Source organism: Cervus elaphus, chromosome 1, assembly GCF_910594005.1.
Source record: "Cervus elaphus chromosome 1, mCerEla1.1, whole genome shotgun sequence".
NCBI lineage: Eukaryota > Metazoa > Chordata > Mammalia > Artiodactyla > Cervidae > Cervus > Cervus elaphus.
The window spans coordinates 23,988,086-24,011,070 of NC_057815.1; the positions used below are offsets into that span (position 1 = coordinate 23,988,086).

General features: G+C 38.4%; 1 protein-coding gene across 1 annotated transcript in view; it reads right to left on the minus strand.

The window, feature by feature from the left end:
* The window catches only part of CNTN5 (contactin 5), a 1,534,958-nt gene that overhangs the window by 39,581 nt on the left and 1,472,392 nt on the right, over nt 1-22,985 (minus strand). The window contains exon 21 of the mRNA XM_043897056.1: nt 11,502-11,611. Coding sequence (XP_043752991.1) covers nt 11,502-11,611 — 110 coding nt within the window. The remainder of the gene's footprint in view (nt 1-11,501; nt 11,612-22,985) is intronic.

Consider the following 22,985-nt stretch of genomic DNA (forward strand, 5'->3'; position numbering starts at 1 on the left):
TTATTTTCAGGAATGTTTCTCCAGAATATCAGGATGCTAAGGAATCCCAGGCTAATTATGGACATAAGAATTGTCTTGTTCTGATGTTCTTCCTCTCTGCCTTTTGTTTACTTTGTTGTTTTCAGTTGCTAAGTCGTGTCTGACTCTGTGACCCCATGGACTGCAGCATGCCAGGCTGCCCTGTCCTTCACTGTCTCCCAGAGTTTGCTCAAATTCATGTCCATTGAGTTAGTGACTGTATATAATCATCTCATCTCCTATCACCTGCTTCTCCTTTTGCCTCAGTCTTTCCCAGCATCATGGTCTTTTCCAGTGAGCCAGCTTTTAGCATCGTAGCCCACGCATTGGAACCTTAGCTTCAGCAACAGTCCTTCCAATGAACGTTTACTTCCTTTAGGATTGACTGGTTTGATCTTCTTGCTGTCCAAGGGACTCTCAAGTATCTTCTCCAGCACCATTCAAAAGCTTCAATTTGTTTACTTATATTTTCCATAAACACCCCACAATATTAAACTGTGATCTTTTTAAGAGTAAGAACTAGATTTTAATGATTTTTGCATTTCTCCTGCCTAGCACAGTGCCTGATACTAAATAAACTTATTTTAAAATACTTATCAAGTGTTTATTTGGTGAAGAAATAAAAAAAAAAAATAATCATTTAGCATTCCATTAGCACTTCATTTCCTTTGTCATTCCTCTCAATCTGGGAAAATCAGAGGCAAAAATGATGAAATGGGCTTCCCTGGTGGCTCAGACAGTGAAGAATTTGCCCGTAATGTGGAAGACCTGGGTTTGATCCCTGGGTCAGGAAGATCCCCTGGAGGAGGGAATGGCTACCCACTCCAGCATTTTTGCCTGGAGAATCCCGTGGACAGAGGAGCCTGGTGGGCTATATAGTCCGTGGGGTCACAAAGAGTTGGACAGGACTGAGTGGGTGACTTTTTCTTCTTTTTTTCTGGCTACACTGGCATCTGTTCTGATTTTGGATGCACATGAAATACTGATTTTCTCAGAAAAGCTTGAGAAATTCTGCTCTAAGATTCAGGAACTTCTGTTCACAGGGCACTTAATGCTGGTGGGTTCATAAATTCCAAACTGAATCTAATAATTTACTTGCATGGGCCAGTGACAGAGATGGCAATCCAGATGGGATAGTCATGGTAATTCAAAAATCAAAATCATTCAATAAATATAGCTCACTTCTGATTTTCAATCATGCTGCACGTCAGAGCCAGAAATTTCACATATCTCAATGTCAACGATTTCTGCATTTAGTCTCTGTAGCCATGAAATTTCAAGCTGCTTCCATGTAAGTAATCAAACTTCTCAAATGGGTGGTTTTAAGATAATGTCAACAAAATAGTTCAGCTATTTGTAAAATACAATTAGATGGATTGGTGTCTATATTTGTGATTTTATACTCTTTCCCTCAGATGGCCATTTTTGTGAGGTAATACTAGATTTATAGAAGGCAGTCTTAAAAGCTAGGTGAAAAAACCACCTATTAGAACTCATAACAGAATTCTAATCTAGCCTAATTGTGACATTTAGAAATTCCATGGTGGACCCACTTATAAATTAAAAGGGATGACATTACTAAAAATTCCTGAAGCCCTTTACTATAAAGTCATATTATTTTCTGTCGAGCTAGGGTCTGTCATCATTCTGACCCTGTCTTTGTGCTTTGCTATTTCTACCAAATCAATTGCTTTGACCATTCTGTTAGATAGAGCAATTAGTCATTTTAATAACAAAATTAATCAGTTTGATTTGAATTACTTGGTTAATGTATTTGAAAGTGTTAGTTGCCGATTACTATAGTTTAAGTCAAAATCCTTGATTCATTGCTTCTTAAATTAAGATGTACTGGAGGCTTCCTTGTAAAAGACACAAATGCCAATTATAGGCAGGAACCTGACAGACGGTGTCAGGAAAAGCCTCTTACTGAGACCCTTACCCCTGCCCTGCAGGTCTGGCTGCATCAGGAAAAAGGATGTCAAAACCATTTCATTAAACAGAAGGAACTGCCAGGACTTACCAAACAACAACAACAAAATCCCCAAAAAACAAAAATGAAAGAAAGTGAAATAAGTGTCCCTTGCTAGACTGTGAGCTTCCTAAGGGCAGGGACCTTGTCTATTTTACTTATTGCTTTATCCCACGCACTGCAACAAAACAAAAGAGGTATTCAACAACTATCAAATGGATAAATAAATGAATGAGTAAGAAATGATACCTGAGATCCAGACAAAACATACAGAAAATCAGATCAGAGACAGACAAGATCCGGATCTGCCTGACAATCCGGGTCACAATCAGAGTCGGGCTGTGAGTCAGCTGAGGAGCAGTGAGTGAGAACAGGGGGAGGAGAGCACCGGTGAGGAGCACTCAGCAGGGGAGACCAACCGATGCTATACGGGCTTTAAGGACTTATTGCTCTTGATGACTGTTGCTCTGTCTTCTAAATGACCCTTGCTTGGGGGTAGCCTCCCAAGATTAGTACAAGAGAAGACACAAACATTTCAGAGTCAAGTGAACTAGATATAGGTTCGAGTTTGCTTATTTATTAAGAGTGCATTGAGGGGTTAGCATTAGTTAATAGCATACTATGCATTCTAGAGATATAGTTTTTCAATATCAAACTGATAGTTGAGTATATGTTTGAGAGGAGCAATATCTTAGAAAGAAATAAATGTGTGCCCATAACTTCAGAAATGATTTATTTTTTCTCATTTACCACCTTCCCCCAATTATTCCTGGTGTATCAAGGGAACTTCCCCATATAAAAGTCTCATCTTGACTTCTTTCAACTGCTTTTCTATGAGGCTAAAATAGTTTTCTGCAGTGGTGATTAGACTCTCATAGTCATTGGCTGGTGCAGAAACATATTAGTGGTTGAGTCTGACTCTTAACAATTTCTGATAACAAAACTGGAGAGTTTATTACTCTAGTGTGAGTTAAACACCTTGGTATCCTGAAAAGAGACAGATGGTTCTAAAACAAATACAGCTGTTGCTGGCCTGAGAGTTCCATATTGATGTGCTCTCTTCCCAAATTGTTGCTACTGATCATTATTTAGACAGAAGTAGTGATTGATCTTAAAGGTTCAGTTCAGTTCATTTCAGTTGCTCAGGCGTGTCCGCCTCTTTGCGACCCCATGAACTGCAGCCCACCAGGCCTCCCTGTCCATCACCAACTCCCAGAGTCCACCCAACCCATGTCCATTGAGTCGGTGATGCCATCCAACCATCTCATCCTCTGTGGTCCCCTTCTCCTCCTGCCCTCAATCTTTCCCAGCATCAGGGTTTTTTCATGTGAGTCAGCTTTTCGCATCAGATGGCCAAAGTATTGGAGTTTCAGCTTCAACATCAGTCCTTCCAGTGAACACTCAGGACTGATTTCTTTAGGATGGACTGGTTGGATCTCCTTGCAGCCCAAGGGACTCTCAAGAGTCTTCTCCAACACCACATTTCAAAAGCATCAATTCCTTGGTGCTCAGCTTCCTTTATAGTCCAACTCTCATATCCATACATGACCACTGGAAAAACCATAGCCTTGACTAGATGGAACTTTGCTGGCAAAGTAATGTCTCTGCTTTTTAATATGCTGTCTAGGTTGGTCATAACTTTCCTTCCAAGGAGTAAGCATCTTTTAAATTCATTGCTGCAATCACCATCTGCAGTGATTTTGGAGCCCCCAAAAATAAAGTCAACCACTATTTCCCCATCTATTTGCCATGAATTGATGGGACTGGATACCATTATCTTAGTTTCCTGAATTTTGAGCTTTAAGCCAACTTTTTCACCCTCCTCTTTCACTTTCATCAAGAGGCTCTTTAGTTCTTCTTCACTTTCTGCCATAAGGGTGGTGTCATCTGCATATCTGAGATTATTGATATTTCTCCAGGCAATCTTGATTCCAGCTTGTGCTTCTTCCAGCCCAGTGTTTCTCATGATGTACTCTGCATATACGTTAAATAAGCAGGGTGATAATATACAGCCTTGATGTACTCCTTTTCCTATTTGGAACCAGTCTGTTGTTCCATATCCAGTTCTAACTGTTGCTTCCTGACCTACATACAGATTTCTCAAGAGGCAGGTCAGGTGTTCTGGTATGCCCATCTCTTTCAGAATTTTCCACAGTTTATTGTGATCCACACAGTTAAAGGATTTGCCATAGTCAATAAAGCAGAAATAGGTGTTTTACTGGAACTCTCTTGTTTTTTGATGATCCAGCAGATGTTGGCAATTTGATCTCTGGTTCCTCTGCCTTTTCTAAACCAGCTTGAACATCTGGAAGTTCATAGTTCACGTGTTGCTGAAGCCTGGCTTGGAGAATTTTGAGCATTACTTTACTAGCGTGTGAGATGAGTGCAATTGTGCGGTAGTTTGAGCATTCTTTGGCATTGCCTTTCTTTGGGATTGGATTGAAAACTGACTTTTCCAGTCCTATGGCCACTGCTGAGTTTTCCAAATTTGCTGGCATATTGAGTGAAGCACTTTTAAAGCATCATCTTTCAGGATTTGAAATAGCTCATCTGGAATTCCATCACCTCCACTAGCTTTGTTTGTAGTGATGCTTCCTAAGGCCCACTTGAATTCACATTCGAGGATGTCTTGCTCTAGGTGAGTGATCACACCGTCATGATTATCTGGGTCATGAAGATCTTTTTTGCACAGTTCTTCTGTGTATTCTTGTCACCTCTTCTTAATATCTTCTGCTTCTGTTATGTCCCTACCATTTCTGTCCTTTATTGAGCCCATCTTTGCATAAAATGTTCCCTTGGTATCTCTAATTTTCTTGAAGAGATCTCTAGTCTTTCCCATTCTATTGTTTTCCTCTATTTCTATGCATTGATTGCTGAGGAAGATCTTAAAGGTATTTTATATCTGAAAAAAAGAGCTCCCCCCACCATTACCTGGTCATATGTAACTAAATTGATAACATAAGGGATATTGATCATTCATTTAATTGTGAAATTTTTCAGAAGATCACCAGTGACCTCTAAACATAGTAGACACTTTTTTGCCTTTATCTGACTTGATTTCTTAGCAAGTTTAAACACAGCTGACCATTTTCTTCTTTTTGATTAGCTCTTTTACTTTCTTTGATACCTCACACACCTGATTTCCACCCTCCACCCCCAATCAAGCTGATCTCTCCTTGTTATTCTCCTTGATGATTCTTTTCCTTCAGCTAAACTTCTACATGCTGAGTGTACCAGGTAGTAGGTCATCACCCCCTTCATTCCACTTCTTCTTTCCTCTTCTTTCCCCTTTCTTGAAATTTGTCCATTCATGTAGTGGAGTGTTTTTAAATACCAGCCCTGTGATTGCCCCCATTTTGTCTTCAGCTCTGATCTCCTAATTAGACTGCAAACTCAGTTATCCTATTGCTTATTTGACTTATTCTCTTAGATGCCCACTAGGCATCTCAAATTTGATTTAGCTGAAACATACTTCTTTACTTCTCACTTTCAAATCTCTTCTTTGTCCAGATTTTCCCTTTAAAAAATGTATTGTTTCTGTTATGATTTGATAAATGGCACCACTGTGCATCCATTTGATGAAGCCCAATATGGGAATCATCATTTTCCTTCCCTCCATGTCTGATCAATCAGGAAATCCTGCCAGCCCTGCCTCTAAAATAAGTCTACTTCCCCCCTGCTTCACTCTTATGACCTTAGTCTAAGTTATCATCATTTCTTGCATGGATTATTGCAATAACCTCCTGATTCAACTCCTGACCTTTCTCTCCTTGCCCTTTCATTCTGCATGGAACAGCAGCCATAGTAATATCTTAAAAAATATAAATCAGACATTGTCAGTCTCCTCCTAAAATTGCCCTGATGGATTTTCATTGTATTTGAAATAAAATATAAACTCTTTTCATGATCTATTTACCCCTATATAACCTGTGTCTGCTCACCTAATTCTGATTGCTTTAAATTCTACTTACACCGCTGTTCGTCAAGGTCTAGTTACTTCACCTCTTTCTGTTCCTTAAATGAAGTTTGCATTTCTGCATGTATTGTTACTTATATGTACTGTTACCTACATATACTATTTTACTTACTTAGTTGTATTTATTTATTTGTTTATTTTCTCCTGTTAGGATGAAGTATTCATGAGAGCAAAACCTCTCCTCTCTTACTCACACATTCAGTTCAGGAAAAACAAGAGAGCTGGCCCAAAACACTGTCTTCACTATTTTAAAAATGGCACACAGTTAGTGCTTTTAAAGAAACTAACTACTTTAAACATTGCAGGTAAAACTGCAATTACAGCTATAAAAATGACACATAGGATGACAAGATAAATACATAACATTTAAAACAAGTCTCATTACTTGGGTGACAAAAAGTATGTAGTTGCTTCACTGTTACCATGCTCAGAATTACACTATTGGTAAATATAACAATATTGTGATTGGGATGGAATACAGGAGGGGGACAGCAATATGATGAAATATTGAGTTTTAGGGGTTAGTATGTTTTATAAATATTTAGTTGAGGTTTTTTTAAAGGGAGGGAGAGTGTAAAAAAAGAGTGGGAGAGTAAGGCTGGTAAGTTTCACTTACGGCATATTTTTAAAATCTACATGCATCTATACAGTTATGAGATAGTGTATGTTTATAAACAGTCTTTGCTGCCTATATTTTGTTTAAAATAACCATGTCATATTTAGCCATTGAATTATATAAGGTTTGCAATTATTTTATTTATTTATTTGGCTGCAGTGGATCTTAGTTGTGGCAAACAGGATCTTTTATTGCATCATGAGAATATTTAGTTGCAGAGCACAGACCTCTAGTTGTGGTGTGGGGGCTCAGTAGTTACCACGTAAGGGTCCAGTTGCTCTGCAGCATGTGGGAACTCAGTTCCCTGAGCAGGGAGTACCCCATGTGCCCCACGCCACAAGGTGGATTTTTAACCACCATGGTGGTCCTGAATGTTTTAATTATTTTCTGATCATAAAAGCATGCATTTGATTTTCCCATTAACAAGATATTGACTCTTTTTTTGTGACAGGATGCCATCTTTTTAAAGCTTCAACTTACAATGCACTACAAAATAGTATAACTGCTGTTGTGCCCATGGATTCTGCTGTTTCTATCTTTAAAACTAGTTGTCAGAATTTGCCTTGATTTATTTTAATTAAAAATGCAGTCATTTTGATGATTGCTTCAGAATTTGATTAATCCCCATTCATTTACATCCTTAAGGATATTCCATTTTTGCTTGTAAGTTGTCATTTTGAATAAGATAGATTTAGCAAAAACTTTGTGCTCTGACACTCTTGAGTGTTGTTCCGGAGTGATTTTGACCTTATTCTCTAGTCAAACCGTGATCATCGGCATCTCTGTGGTCAGTAGGTCTGCATTGCTACATCCATTGGGCAGTCTCAGGCCTCACCATTCTCAATTTCTTAGCAGCTTTTGTTTGACTCGGTAGAACACGCCTTCTTAAAAATTCTTTTCTTGGCTTCTGAACTTCTTCGTGTCTCCTGTAATTTCTTTGGCCATATCCTCTTTCTTTCTTCTGTTCCAAATGGTGGGAGACCGTAGCGCTAAATTCTCAGACATCTTTATCAACATTCAATGATCTCAGCTAGCACATGTATAAAAACCATTAATATACTGATGAATCCTCAGAGTGATAGCGCTATCTCTAAACTTTCTCTTAAAGCAAGATTTAATTGATAACTTTTTTGAAATAAAAATGTTATAAAATTTAACAAATTAAAACCAGAATCTTTAATATCTTTTTTTTCTCTAAAATATGCTCTTCTCCATGACTTCCTTACGTATGTGAGTGATTTGTCATTCACCCAGTTTCTTGGGTCAAATAGCTCTGGAATTACCATTGACGCCTCTCGTTTCCATAGTCCACATCCAATTCATAATCAAATCCTGTCACACTTCCACTCAAAATATATCTTAAAAGGTCATGTGTCACCAATTCCATTGCTACTGTTCTAGTTAAAAGCAAAGTCATCATCCATTACGTCGGAAGGACTGTCTTTCCATTGATCTCCCGAGCTCCTCTCTAGAGTCTATTCTTTACCCTCTAGGCCAAGAGACCCTTTTAAAATGAGTCAGATCCTGACTTGACTTTCTTTTATCACAATCCTTTCATGGTTTTTCCTTATGCTGCAGATAAAATCTAAAGTCCCTGTGGTTCCCAAGACTGACTCCACCTAACCTGTTCTTGTCCTGGCCATTTTTCTTCACTCTACCACTCTCTCTGCTGTCCACTGCTATCTCACCAATACTATTCCTGTTCTGTTCTTTGAACAAGGTCTGGATGCTTTTAGGTAAGAGTCTTTGAGTTTGCTGTTCTCTGCCCCCCACCCCCTATCTCTCATATGATCATGTCAAATGTCACAACCTCAGGAGCTGTGATTCTTCAAATCTCTATAGTCAACAGTCAATGCTACCTTCTTGAACAGTTCTTTTTGCACAGTATACATCAGCAACTGATATTATACCATATATTTATTTGTTAGCTTCTTTATTGTTTGTGTTTCCTACTACAACATAAGCTTCATGAAGATGGGGACTTCAATTTGCTCATTGTTTTATCCCTAGCATCTAGCTGAGTGTCTGTTACTTAGTATGCCTCCAATAAATATTTCTTGAATGAATGATGATTGATATTTAGAAAGAGAAGGATTGTGCACAAATCTAGATCTTATGTGATCTCTGGAGGACCTCATAGAAAGCTGTTATTACAGGTGAATCAGGGTGAGAATATGAAAAAGCTGAAAGTGAAAGTCTCTCAGTCATATCTGACTCTTTGGGACCCCATGGATGCGTGCAGTCCATGGAATTCTCCAGGTCAGAATATTGGAGTGGGTAGACTTTCCCTTCTTCAGGGGATCTTCCCAAACCAGGGATTGAACCCAGCTCTCCCACACTGCAGGCAGATTCTTTGACAGCTGAACCACAAGGGAAGCCCAAGAATACTGGAGTGGGTAGCCTGTCCCTCCTTCAGCAGATCTTTCCAACCCAAAAATTCGGCATTGCAGGCAGATTGTTTACCAACTGAGCTATCAGGGATAGCTGATAGAAAGCTGCTATTACAGGTGAGTCATGGTGGGAATATGAATGTCACGCTAACTAGTACAGACAGAGAAAAAAATTTGAAGATCTGGCTGTGGGAGAGGAGCACCACTTTGAGATGTGGAAGCCTGAATCCTCACTGTTCTGTGCAACAGAATACACTTGTGACTTTCTGTAAGTATGTACACCAGATGTTCTGATTCAGCATTCTAGGTGGACCTATGCTTATGTAGTTGTTTTAGATTGGGTTCCATAGAAGCAGACCCTGAGACAGGTATTTTATCATTGTGATTTATTGAGAATGCTTGCAGGTAAATCTATAAGGAAAGGAGGAGAAGAGGATGGGGAAAGAGAAGGAACTGAGCAAGAATGGGGTCCCAGATAGTCTAGCCGTGGTCTGATGTACATGACAAAGGCTCTGGATAATAAAGTTGCAGCATTAAGTCATTTTCTCCTTGAATCAAGGGACGAGTTTCAGCCAGTGTAATTGACCTAGGGTTGCCTGATTGTGAGGAAGGTATCTTTTCAGGTAAAAACAGTGGAGGATAATTCTCATTATACAGCCAACATTCTCGGCAGTTGGGGGATGTTGCCGTGGCCCAGTGAAGCCCACTCCCACATCTTCTACAGAGGGACCAACAGGGGTTGACTGTGAAGCATATGTATTCCCCCATTCAACAAATACTCATTGTATTCACAGTCCTGAGATTCACTGTTAAACAGACATGGTCCCTGCAGCATGGATGGTGAGAAAAAGAGTTTTAATAAAACAAACATGTGATCCTGTTATGATACATATTGGATTATTGCCAAATAATGAATTGAAGCAAAATTTTGGAAATAAATCCACAATACTTATAAGTAATGTTTTTCTATAAATGTCCTTTGCTGTAACTCTTAGTAAGATTGTATAAACTGCCAATCACAGTAATCTTTATTTAATGCTAGTTGTATATTAATCAAATAGCTCTTAGGCATTATTTGAAAGCACAAATAGAGTAAAGAAATGTGATTTTTAGCCTGGAAACTATGTTGATATACAAGCCCTATATTAGATCATTGTTCAGAAATCAAGATGATTTTCTTTAAGTGGGAGTTTAAACAGAAGAAAAGTAAACATTAAAAGTTTAAAGGCAGTTAAGATCTTGGGTTGGATGTCACTTCTTTGCCTTTTAATAGCTACCCCTCTAGTCCTATACCTCATGGCAAAGGCAAGAATAAGAGCGGGCTGAAAGCCTGGGATTTTGTTTTTGTGGCATACTCCAGTTCACAAGTCTGTTGTTCCATGTCCAGTTCTAACTGTCCTAATTTTCCACAGTTTATTGTGATCCACACAGTTGAAGGCTTTGCCATAGTCAATAAAGCAGAAATAGATGTTTTTCTGGAACTCTCTTGCTTTTTCCATGATCCAGCAGATGTTGGCACTTTGATCTCTGGTTCCTCTGACTTTTCCAAAACCAGCTTGAACACCTGGAAGTTTATGGTTCATGTATTGCTGAAACCTGGCTTTGAGAATTATGAGCATTACTTTATTAAAGTGTGAGGTGAGTGCAATTATGCGGTAGTTTGAGCATTCTTTGGCATTGCCTTTCTTTGGGATTGGAATGAAAAGTGACTTTTCCAGTCCTGTGGCCACTGCTGAGTTTTCCAAATTTGCTGGCATATTGAGTGCAACACTTTCATAGCATCATCTTTCAGGATTTGAAATAGCTCAACTGGAATTCTATCACCTCCACTAGTTTTGTTTGTAGTGATGCTTTCTAAGTTCCACTTGACTTCATATTCCAGGATGTCTTGCTCTAGGCGAGTGATCACACCATCATGCTTATCTAGGTCATGAAGATCTTTTTTGTACAGTTCTTCTGTATATTCTGCCCACAGACCTTGAGTCCATGTGGAGGCTAAAATTTTACTGATATCAATGAATTGTTATAAAATGTTTACCATTATAAGGCTGGCATAGCTATGTTTAAAAACAACACAATTTGAAGGACAAAAAGCCATTTGAGTAAATAGGTACAGGTTACCAAGTTTCAAGCAAATTTGAGAAGTTAGTATAGGAGGTAAGATGTGCCATGAACAGTATAGAAGGAAAACTTGTTTCATACATCAAATTATGAGACAGAAATACACAAGAATATTTTTAACTGGAATTGGATACTGGTAAATAGCAGCTGGTAGGTCCTGGTTTTTATCTTAAGGTCTATTTATTTTCAATTTTTAAAAACCTTTGCCTGGTGCCATGGAAACTACTATCCTGAAAAATAAGCCAGCTAACGAGCAGCATAATATATGTCAGTAAAATAGTATATTTCTTATTTTCCATAGAGCAAAATTTCAAAGGAATGTAATCTTGTTAAAGTGTCACCAACCATCTCTTTGGGAGAAAACAATGGCAACAGAAATAATAAGCTTATTTTCAAGAATTCTGTTCATACCTCAAATCCCTGGGGTCTTCCTAGACTCTCTTTAATATGTTTCCATGCAACAAGAATCTCTGACACAGACATACTTGTAGCCTTGACATCTGTGGGAGCAGCAGTGGGTTCTGTATGAAGGAAAATGGAAATAATAAACCACGGAGGTAACGGGTTACACCTACCAAAGTACTGCACCTGAATACGGCAGGTGTTACTTCCTTCTACCCGATTTTTTAAATGAAGGGCTCTGGTGATTATGAAAAACACAAGATAAAAAGATGATCTTTTTGGATTTCTCCGAGATCAGGTCTCATCAGTACCTTACCAATGACAAATAAATCTAGCAAGACAAGCGAAGAAGATCTTTATCCTTGGATTAACTAGGATGTTTCTGGAGAAGTTAAATTATCTGACTTAAATTGTCTGCCAGACTAGCATAGTGATCAAAACAATGGACTAGCAGTCAGGCTTGGCTTTTTTTGCCTGCTAAGGTTGTTTTTGGCCTTCCAGAAAAGTATTTACCTTCAGGCAAGTTACTTTACATCTTCCTGAGCTCCAGTCCCATCATCTATCATCAGACATATTGAGAATACTTAGCTCGTAGGTTTTTAAGGTTAGTTTTAATTGGAATAATACATATAAACTATCTAGCATAGTTCTTGGCACTTAAAACATCTATTCAGAAAATTTCACTTATTTTACTTTTTACCTTGTGCATGTACAAACAGGATCTAAGTTTCATTTGATTTCTTTTGTTGTTGTTCCAACCACAAAGCCACATTTCCATGATTGTGTAAAGAATGTGTTATGAATCATGATATTTAAAAGGCATGCATTGACTTTTAAGACTGGCATGGGTTGAAAAGGAAAGTCCCTGAAGGTCTCGGTGCTGTTGCTCAAAACCACCTTTTCATTCGTGTCTATGCTCAGTGACCTTCTGCACTGTTTTAGTTTTTGCTTTTTTTCCCCAAATACATCATGTCTGACTGGCATCCATCAAGAGGTGCACTTTATTTGAGGTTGTACTGTTTGTGAGGAACAAAATATTTCCAGCTTTGACATTGCTGAATCATAAATACTGTGTCACAAACACACGTTAAATGAAATGGCAGAATAAAGGCCATACTTTAGTTCAACCAATCTGTACACAGTCGATGTCAAAAACTCCTACCCCATGAAAATTGTAGAGACTTTGATTCTAACCCCATATCACTGCCAAGATTTCAGATGAAGCTTATCATTGCTAAGACTTCAGATGAATCTATTTAGATTCAGTCAACCAGATGCAAAGGCAGAGTTCTAAATAAGATTTTTATGTTTTAGAAATATAAAGGGAATTATAGCCATTTGCTGAGAATATTTCATTTTCTGATGGACAGTGGCCACATGACTACCTTGAGAGCCTTCATATATTATTAATTGAAAAAATAAAAGCAAAAAACATCTGCCCTTGTTACTATGAAAGAAGTCCAAAAAAGACTTTTTCAAAGTTTGTACTAAGCAATGGTTTTTCTTTTGGTCAAGCTTTCATTAAAATTACATACCATATTTGCATTAATACAAAGTACTTTGATAAATTCACATTAATCTTTACACAGAAGCTGACATTAGTTTCTGCCATGGTATAATTTGCAATTTCTCATTCTGTCCTTTAAATATCTTTTATTTTATTATATTTTGCTCAGTGGTTTCCCACACCCCACTTTCCAACTGCCTGTTATTTGTGCATCTACCATTTAAAAAAAAATGGGAAAAGCTTCTAATTTTATTCTATCCTAGAATTCTGATCAGCAAACTTGCAACAATTTTTTCATCGCTATTTAATAGGAGCTAAAATTCTTGATTTTGTAAGTAAATGAAAGGAAATGCTCATGTTCTTAAGTGTGTATAATCTGATCTCCCAGATTTAGGATATGATTTATTTCAAAGAAAGCCACTCTTTAAATATCATTTGTTATTTAGAAGGAGTTTTGCTTATCTTTTCAGTGAATGCACTGCAGAGATTTGTGTGCCAAATGCCTTTTTCAACATTTTTTTTTATTAAGGTAATTATATCTTTGCCAAAGAAGATTGCAAGGAGATAAATAATTTCAGAAGCACAAAATATGTGGTTGGATTTCTATCTCTACCTTTAGAGAAAGAAATTTCTCTCTCAGCTTTCTGTAGCACTACACAGTTTAAGTACTTTTTAAAGCAGAATGATGGAAGTTTTAAAAGGGTAAGAAATAAAGAAAAATATTCAGAAAATTATTTCCCAAACTAGCACCCTAATTTCTGTTTAAAAGCTCTAAGGTTTTTAAATCAATGTCAAACATAAAAAGGCATTCCACAATTGCACTCACAGGGGCTAAATATGCAATATTAGAAAGTCACTTGGATCAATGGTCACAGCTAATTAAATGAGGGTCAATGAAACAAGAGTTGAACAGTAAATTTTTATTTGTTTCACCTTCTAGATGTAAATAATATCAAGCATTGGGGTTTCTCTGATAGCTCTTGTAATGCAGGAGACCCTGGTTATATTCCTGGGTTCAGAAGATCCACTGGAGAAGGGATAGGCCAATCACTCCAGTATTGTTGGGCTTCTCTTGTGGCTTGACTGGTAAAGAATCCACCTGCAATGTGGGAGACCTGGGTTCGATACCCTGGAGAAGGGAACGGCTACCCACCCACTCCAGTATTCTGGCCAGTATCAAATATAACCATGCTGACCTGCATTGAAAATTTAAGCATGTAAAAAGGTGCTGCTCTTGCTGCTGCTAAGTCACTTCAGTCGTGTCCAACTCTGTGCGACCCCAGAGACATCAGTCCACCAGGCTCCACCGTCCCTGAGATTCTCCAGGCAAGAACACTGGAGTTGATTGCCATTTCCTTCTCCAATGCATGAAAGTGAAAAGTGAAGTGAAGTTGCTCAGTCGTGTCTGACTCTTCGCGACCTCATGGACTGCAGCCTACCAGGCTCCTCTGTCCATGGGATTTTTCAGGCAAGAGTACTGGAGTGGGTTGCCATTGCCTTCTCTGGTAAAAAGGTGACCTCATTCAATTTATTTCCAAAAGTTTCAATTTGCACTGTTTATTAGTTAGTGAACATTTTCATGTGTATCAAAAAGTTTGTCTGCAGACAAGATGAATGGATAAGGAAGTTGTGGTACATATATAAAATGGAATATTACTAAGCATGAAAAAGAATGAATTTGAGTCAACTCAGTTGAGGTGGATGAACCTAGAGCCTGTTGTACAGAGTGAAGTATGTCATAAAGAGAAAAACAAATATCATATATTAACACATATATGTGGAATCTAGAACAATGGTACTGATGAACCTATTTGCAGGGCAGGACTAGAGACACAGATGTAGAGAATGAACTTGTGAGCACAGCGGGGAAAGGAGAAGGTGGGACTGATTGAGACAGTAGCATTGAAAGATACATATTACCACCTATCAGATAGTTAGTGGGAAGTTGCCACATAACACAGGGAACTCAGATTGGTACTCTGTGACAATCTATAGGAGTAAGATGCCGGGGTGGGAGGGAGGCTCAAAAGCAGGGGATATGTGTATACATGTAGCTTATGCATGCTGTATGGCAGAAATCAGCACAACAGTGTGAAACAATTATTCTCCAATTAAACTAAAAATTTAAAAAGTAGCTGACTAGATCATGGGATGTTTGCTTTGGATTGAAACTAGATGTCCTGTTTGGGCATCCCATTGTATTTGAATTATGAAGAGTCACAACCAGGAAGAATTTTAGAAAGTCCCTTGGATCTATGCTCACATATGGATGACCAAAGGATCTTCAGCCATGCTTTGTTTGCCCAAGTAATGTATTAAATTGATTAATTCCAACAATTCATTTAAAATAAGAATTTGTGGCTTATTCTAGGAAAAATGGGTGATACCAAGTCTGACTCCTTGGATATTGGTAGATGAGAGCTATCAATTCGTCCCATTAGTTAGGGCATGCTCTTTTAGTTTGCCAGATTCTCCACCACTCCCTATGGTCTCACTTCTGGGACTACTTCACTTATTTATATTTCTTACCTGATCTCTTTAGGTTTTGAGTTATGAATCTATGTTTTAAATTCATGCTTTCATTTTGCAAATGCAAAAAGTGGCATAGAACCTTGTTGATTTATCTAAACTCTTCTTCTAGATCTCAAAGAGTTCCAAGTAGAACTCAGATCTCAAGTGCTCTCTCTTTTGTTGTTTTTACATTGCACCAAGGAGGCAGCTGGCTCATTCTCTCTCTCTTAGGGTAATTTGGGGGGTGGAAGAGATTTTTACAGGAGAATATATAGTTCACTCTCTTGCTGCACAGTTGTTTCCAAGTAACTGACAGATGAATGGACAAGTAACTGACAGAGTAAGACTAAAACAAACAAAAAATAACAAGCAAAATAGATGAGGAGGGGGGAATAACCAAAGGTAATAATAATAACTGCCACTGATTGAAGATTTGATATATGCCAAGCCTTATTTAAAATTCTTTAAATGTATTAATGCATCCTCCCAACACACCTACTATCAGGACCACCATTTTTCAGATGAGGAAATCCGGGAACAGGAGGTTAAGCAACTTGCCCAAAGTTGCATAGCTGCTAGAGGCAGAAAGAGGAATTGAGCAAGGCAGTCGGTCGGGCTCTGACCGTCACTCTGTTTTGCTTCTGTGCACACATCTATGTGTACACTCTGGGTTTACACTGCTTTATCCTGCTGTGTTTTCTTCTCCTTGCCCTCCACACCTAATTTATCTCAGGAATACTGATATCAAAACCCTGCTTGGCCTCTCTCAGTCTTGCCAGAAACTACTGGAAGCCCTGGGCTTGTGCTCAGTTGCGTCAGGCGTGTTGGACTGCTTGCAGCCCTGTGGACTATAGTCTACCAGGCACCTCTGTCTATGAGATTCTCCAGGCAAGAATATTGGAATGTGCAGCCATGCCAAGGTCTCCTCCAGGAGATCTTCCTGACCCAGGGGTCAAACCGAGGTCTCCTGTTTCTCCTGCATTGGCAGGCAGATTCTTTACCACTGAGTCATCAGGAATCCCACCTGAACCCCCATCATCTCCTACTTAAGTCTGTTACAGACTTACTATCAACTCCTTTTATTCCTATTTCCTAAAAAATTTTTTTTTAATAATTTTGCATCACAGCTACACTGTTCCTCATAGATCTTATATTCAGGCATCTCTGAAACTCTCCTGATCTGTAAATGCCAGGATGTTTCTCACCACTCTTACTTCTGTCTGTTATACTTGGAAATTTTGATTAAAATTTATGGACTTATTTCTGAGATTATACTAGCATTATGTCTAAAAATTCAAAGATTTTTAAAGATTTTTTTTTTCACTTATGATGATATTAATTAGACCATGGCTGGCTCCTTCACTCCAGTCTTGGGATATAAAGTGGACAGGCCGACTAGAGATCCATCTAGTCAAAGCTATGGTTTTTCCAGTAGTCATGTATGGATGTGAGAGTTGGACTATAAAGAAAGTTGAGTGCCAAAGAATTGATGCTTTTGAACTGTGGTGTTGGAGAAGACTCTTGAGAGTCCCTTGGACTGCAAGGAGATCCAACCACCCCATCCTAAAGGAAATTGGTCCTGAATATTCATTAGAAGGACTGGTGTTGAAGCTGAAGCTCTGGTATTTTGGCCACCTGATGTGAAGAGCTGACTCATTGGAAAAGACCCTGATTCTGGGAAAGGTGCATCACCAACTTTATGGACACGAGTTTGAGTAAGCTCCAGGAGTTGGTGATGGACAGGAAAGCCTGGCGTGCTGCAGTCTATCGGATTGCAAAGAGTTGGACACAACTGAGCAACTGAACTGAACTGAACTGAATTATATTAAAAATATTGTACAGCATTGCCATGTTCATGAATTTAGATGATACATTTGTGTTAAGTGACCTATCAGCTTGAGTTCTCCAAGTAATATGGGGGGATGGGCTTGTAATATTGATTATACATTTGACTTCCCAGGAGGAGTGGGCAACACCATTAATCAAAGGACAGTTTAATAAACTCCTTGGGAGAAGGGCTATGGCTTCATTATTTAAAAATTCAGTGAAGACAGCTGTAGTTGAACTTTTATAGGCACTAATCCAAATGGATCATCTGGCAAAGTCAGGAAATTATTCCTTGTATTTTACAACTAATATGCCAATTTATTAATTTTCAAGTTCACATAAATCCCACTGAGCTCAGTTTCAGCTCAGGACTGATCTGCAGAATAACACCCCATGAAAGTCAGGTTTTAATTTGAGCTGTGGTAGCTCAATTTGCAAGAGGATAATTGCATATCCTTTTCTGGAAGCAAGAAGAAGCTTCTGACTTTAATAAAAAGTAAAAGCCACACATTTTTTCCATATAAGGGAAAAGACACCCCCTCCCAAAAAAAAACTAGAAAAGGCTAACACACATTAAGTATAAATAAAGCTTTCAACCTACAATTAATCTATATTAAAGTTCCCTCTAATTTTCTATTGGATGTATTGAATTCTCAGTTTCTTTCCAAAACTATAGTAACAAGAAATAAGTGGAAAACGGATATAACTTTAATTAAAAGGTATTTCTAAAGATGGGGAAATTAAGACTGATTTGATTTCTCATGTTGGAAAAATTTTGCTTTTTATCATTTGTACTATGCACTTTAAAGTCAGTTATGTTGGAACTTTGCTATTCTTTTTTAAAAAATAGGATTGTTTCCAATATGAGAGTATTGCATGGTGTGGTCCCCCACATTTTTGGCAGCAGGGACCCATTTTATGGAAGACAGTTTTCTCAAGGACAGGGTCGGGGATGGTTTCAGGATGATTCAAGTGCCTTATGTTCATTGTGCACTTTATTTCCTTTATTACTATTACATCCGCTCCATCTCAAATCATCAGGGATTAGATCCTGGAGGGGGGGGACCCCTGGATTATACCATACCCTGAGACCTGAAGTCAAATCAGGGTTGGAATCCACATAACTTTTGCTTGGTTCAAAGGATAGAGATAATGGTACATGTCTACGACGCATGGAAGTCCAAGCAGGCAAACCTCTTTCCTCTGGCTTTATATGAGCTGCTGCCTGTCACTGAAAGAGTCATTCAGGGTTACTTCCACTGTGTAAACCTTGAAAGGTTTCAGCGTCTCAAGGGTATTAACAGCAAAAAAAAAAACAACAAACATCTGGAAGTTTTCTGACAGGGAAAGTGTTAGTCACTCAGTCGTGTCCAACTCTTTGTGACTCCGTAGACTGTAGCCCACCAGGCTCCTCTGTCCATGGAATTTTCCAGGCCAGAATACTGGAGTGGGTTGCCATTCCCTTCTCCAGGGGATCCCCCCTACTCAGGGGTCAAACCGAGATCTCCTGCATTGCAGGTGGACTCTTTACCTTCTGAGTCACTAGGGAAGCCCAGTAATTTCTGACAGTACTTTAGGGCAATAGTCAACCTTCGAGGGGTGAGAGTCATTTCCTAAGTGATTTACTAAGTATCTATGTGTATAAAGGATGATTCCTTCTATAACAGATCACATTCAATGTTTTGCCTTCAATAATGCATGCCTCACTCATTCCAATAGTTTTCTTGAGAGGAAAGGAAAAAGACTAAGGGCATGGCAAATGCATATAAGCACTTATGGAAGTGTGCTCTGGATGTGAATGTCATCCGTTGTCAATGTGCCAGGGGAACTGGGTTGAGAGCTAGTACTGTCAGGAGTGCCTTGAAGTCCTTCCGTTCTGTGCTTCCCTCCATCAACATGAAATCTGGTGGCTGCGTTTGATATGGCACCTGGCACCTTTCTCTTCGGGGCTTGGTGTCAGCTCTGAAAAGGCGATACCTTCTTCGTGGTACCCTGGATGAGTAGCTGCGTCAAGAATGAAGGGAAGCAACTATACCCAGAAATAGGGATAGAAAACCAGTCCCCTGCTCTTGTTCTTCACTTTATTTAAGAATAAAGAGGGCTTTTGAGGTGATAAAAGGTGGACTAGGTTAATGGAAGAACAATGAAATGGAATTGGTCTTATGGAGAAGTACAGTCTCCATGAGATATCTGGGCTTTGGGCAAGAGTATGATGCCAAGGGCTCACTGTGAACATCCACGGACATGGACAAGACGAATCTGCTCTGGCATGAGCACTCCACTCTAGTTTTACTAGTTTATTACAGCCCTTGACTCTTTTTAAAATTGTCCAATCTTGAAAACGTTCATTCCTTTTCCAGTAGTTTGCCAAGTGACTAAAAAGAATGTTGATTTCCCTGTTTGTGTGTGTGTGCTCAATCATGTCTGAGTCTTTGCTACCACATGAACTATAGCCAGTCAGGCTCCTCTGTCCCTGGGATTCTCCAGGCCAGAATACTGGAGTGAGCTGCCATTTCCTACTTCAGGGGATCTTACGGACCCAGGGATCAAACCCATGTCTCTTGCTTCTCCTGCTTTGGCAGGCAGATTCTTTACCACTGTGCCAGCTGGGAAGCCCAAAATCACTCATTATACTTCGCTGGGTCTTAGTTGCAACACATGGGATCTAGCTGCTTGACGAGGGATTGAAGCCAGGACTCCTGCATTGGGAGCTTGGAGCTTTAGCCACTGGACCACCAGGCAAGTCCCTTCCCTGATTTTATTCTAGAACAAAAGTTAATCTATTATTACTGCCTATTCTGCGACAACTAAAATGTGAAAGAATTTTTCAGAAAATAGAATAACAGAATTTCAGCCTTAGATTTGTAATGGCTCCCAGCAATATTATAGATTTCCACTTCTAAAGTGGAAGAAAGCAAGGCTCAGAGAGGTGAAAAAACTGCCAAAGGCTTTCAAGTTAGTGTGAGCTTCCACCTGAAGCTTTGCCCACTCCAGGCAAATACTCTATCTTCCTTCCATTATCCTGCTTTTCCTGGTTGACACAATGTAACGGTGCTAAAGCTCTATTAAAATTTACACATGAAGCTCCAAGTTGGTAAATTTAATTAGTGAGCAAATGCTAAATATATGTTTTAATTTTGTTTTCAGAACAAAGGCAGACTCTATCCAGATTTAATTTTCCTTATATCTTTCATATTTCAGTCAGCCAAAATAAATGAAGTGTTACTATGAAATATGTTATAGCAACAGCTTCAGTGTCTTTGAAAATGTGCATATTTTCTATCTCACTAGAAAGAGGAATCTCTAAAGGCAACCGTTTCAAGTGTACGGAAATAGGGTAAACAACCAATGGTGGCTACTACAATTTCAAAGCAAATGTTGACAAGGAATGTATAAATTTGGATTTCTCAAAGGCAGCACTGGTGTTACCATGCAAATCATGTTCAAAAACCTCTACAGTTCATCTCATGTGACCTTTTGGGCCATGTGCATAACAAGTGATACAAAATATTACATACAGTAGCATAAAACAGTAGCAAAATATTATTAAAAACATTCCTGATAAGATGATACAGGGTAGTGACTAAACGCATTAGTTTTGGAGTCATACAGACCTGGGTTCAAACCCTAGTCCTGTCACTTACTGCACTTAAGTAGCTTACTTAAGTAACTTACTGAGTTACTTAAGTAACTACAGTTACTAGAGTTACAAAAGTTACAACTATTGTCCTGAGCTGGGTTGAATTTAGCATGTTAGCCTTAGCCTCTGAGCCTCAGTTTCCTAACAGTAAATTGCAACTTGAGATTCCTACCTCACATTTAATTGTAAGAGTTAATATAAGTAACATGGAGACTGGCTATACTATCTGAAAACACATTACAAATTTGAGACGCTAAGTACATGAATGGACTTCCCCAGTGGCTCAAAGATAAAGGATCCCTCTGCCAATGTAGAAGATGCAGGTTCGATTCCCAGGTCAGGAAGATCCCCTGGAAAAGAAAATGGCAACCCACTCCAGTATTCTTGCCTGGGAAATCTCATGGACAGAGGAGTCTGGTAGGCTACAGTCCCTGGGGTGACACAGAGTTGGACAGAACTTAGTGACGAAACAACAACAAGTGCATGAATATCTCATCAGGACACTTGTAGTTGTTTGGTGTTACTTGACTCTTCACTTCCTTGGTCATTCTTATACTAGGGTAAATTTTCTACTTCTGCTTCAAAATTTGCCTCTATGTCACAAAATACAAAGGAGCTGGTAACTGAAAAACTACATCTTACATAAATCAGACACTACCTTTGCATTTCAATATTCAAAAGAAGTTATTTATTTACCCCCATGAATGCCCAGTATCAAAAAAGACTGGTGATCCTCTTGATCTATTCAAGTCACACATGTGGACACAAAGGAATAAAAGGGTCAGTTTATAAAAGCAGTAATTGTTTGGAAGGTCAAATCTGTGCTGTCTCTGGTGGGACATTAGTTCAGTTGGCTGTCAAGTTTAGGGACTGTAAGGCATTGTATTTATTTTCAGGGCCAACTGAAATTCTGCGCTTGAAGAAAGACTTTGTGCAAAAACTAACTTTGGGGAGTTAGTTCTGTCTAGCTTCCTCTCAGAAAATGCATTTTTGTATTAAACCTGAACAAACCAAAGATTTTGATGTAGAAAGCTGAGTTGGCACTCTACCACTACTAAATATTGACTATAACCATGAATAACGTCATAGTCTTTCTTCAATTCAAGCGCAGAATTTCAGTTGGCCCTGCAAGTAAATGCAATGTCTTACAGTCTATAAAATGGGTATACTGCTCAGGTCCTGCCCATCTGGTAGTTTTTTTCCTGTTAAATGGTAGTTTTAATGATACAGAATTCTATTATTTTCTGTTGACTAATCATGATACAATGGTATTAAGTGAATAATAGCTATATAATCACAATAGTAAAAGATGTTTATCAGTTTCACTACCTAGTGGTTTTATATGACTGAAGTGACTTAGCAGCAGTTTTATATTGAGCTTGAACAAGGTTTTGCATATGATGGCAGTTTGCTATAGACAAACCAAGGATTTAATGATTGGCAGCAATGGGTTTAATTTTCAATTACAAACTATGCAATTTTTTTCAGGAAGTTTCTTAATTTTTCTGAGCTTCAATTTCTCTTTCCTTACAATGGGGATTATAATGCCTGTTAATCAAGATTGTTGTGAGGATTTAATGATACCATGTGTGAAAAGCTTTCAACAAAAACTCCTGTCTGATACTTCTTTATCATACAATGTTTTGTGTATGATGTTAGTAACAAATATTTATTGGAGTATTTATTTAAATTCATTTGATATAAATTTAAATTTTTGTCAGTTAAAATGGAAAATGATCTAAATTTCAAAACCAAAGAAAAATGGTTAAATGTCCATACATTCACAGAATAGACTACATAACAGGCATTACTAATATTGTTATTATCATGGAAAGATGTTTGCCATATATCAGTGGGGCATGAAAAACATAAAGCAAAGTATTAATATATGGAATGATCAATTTTTGTCAATAAAACTTTTTTGGAAAAATTTTGGAAAAATATATCTAAAAAGTTTAGTGGATCTATGGATAAGTTTTGTTTTATGGGTTTTTTTATTTTCTCTTTT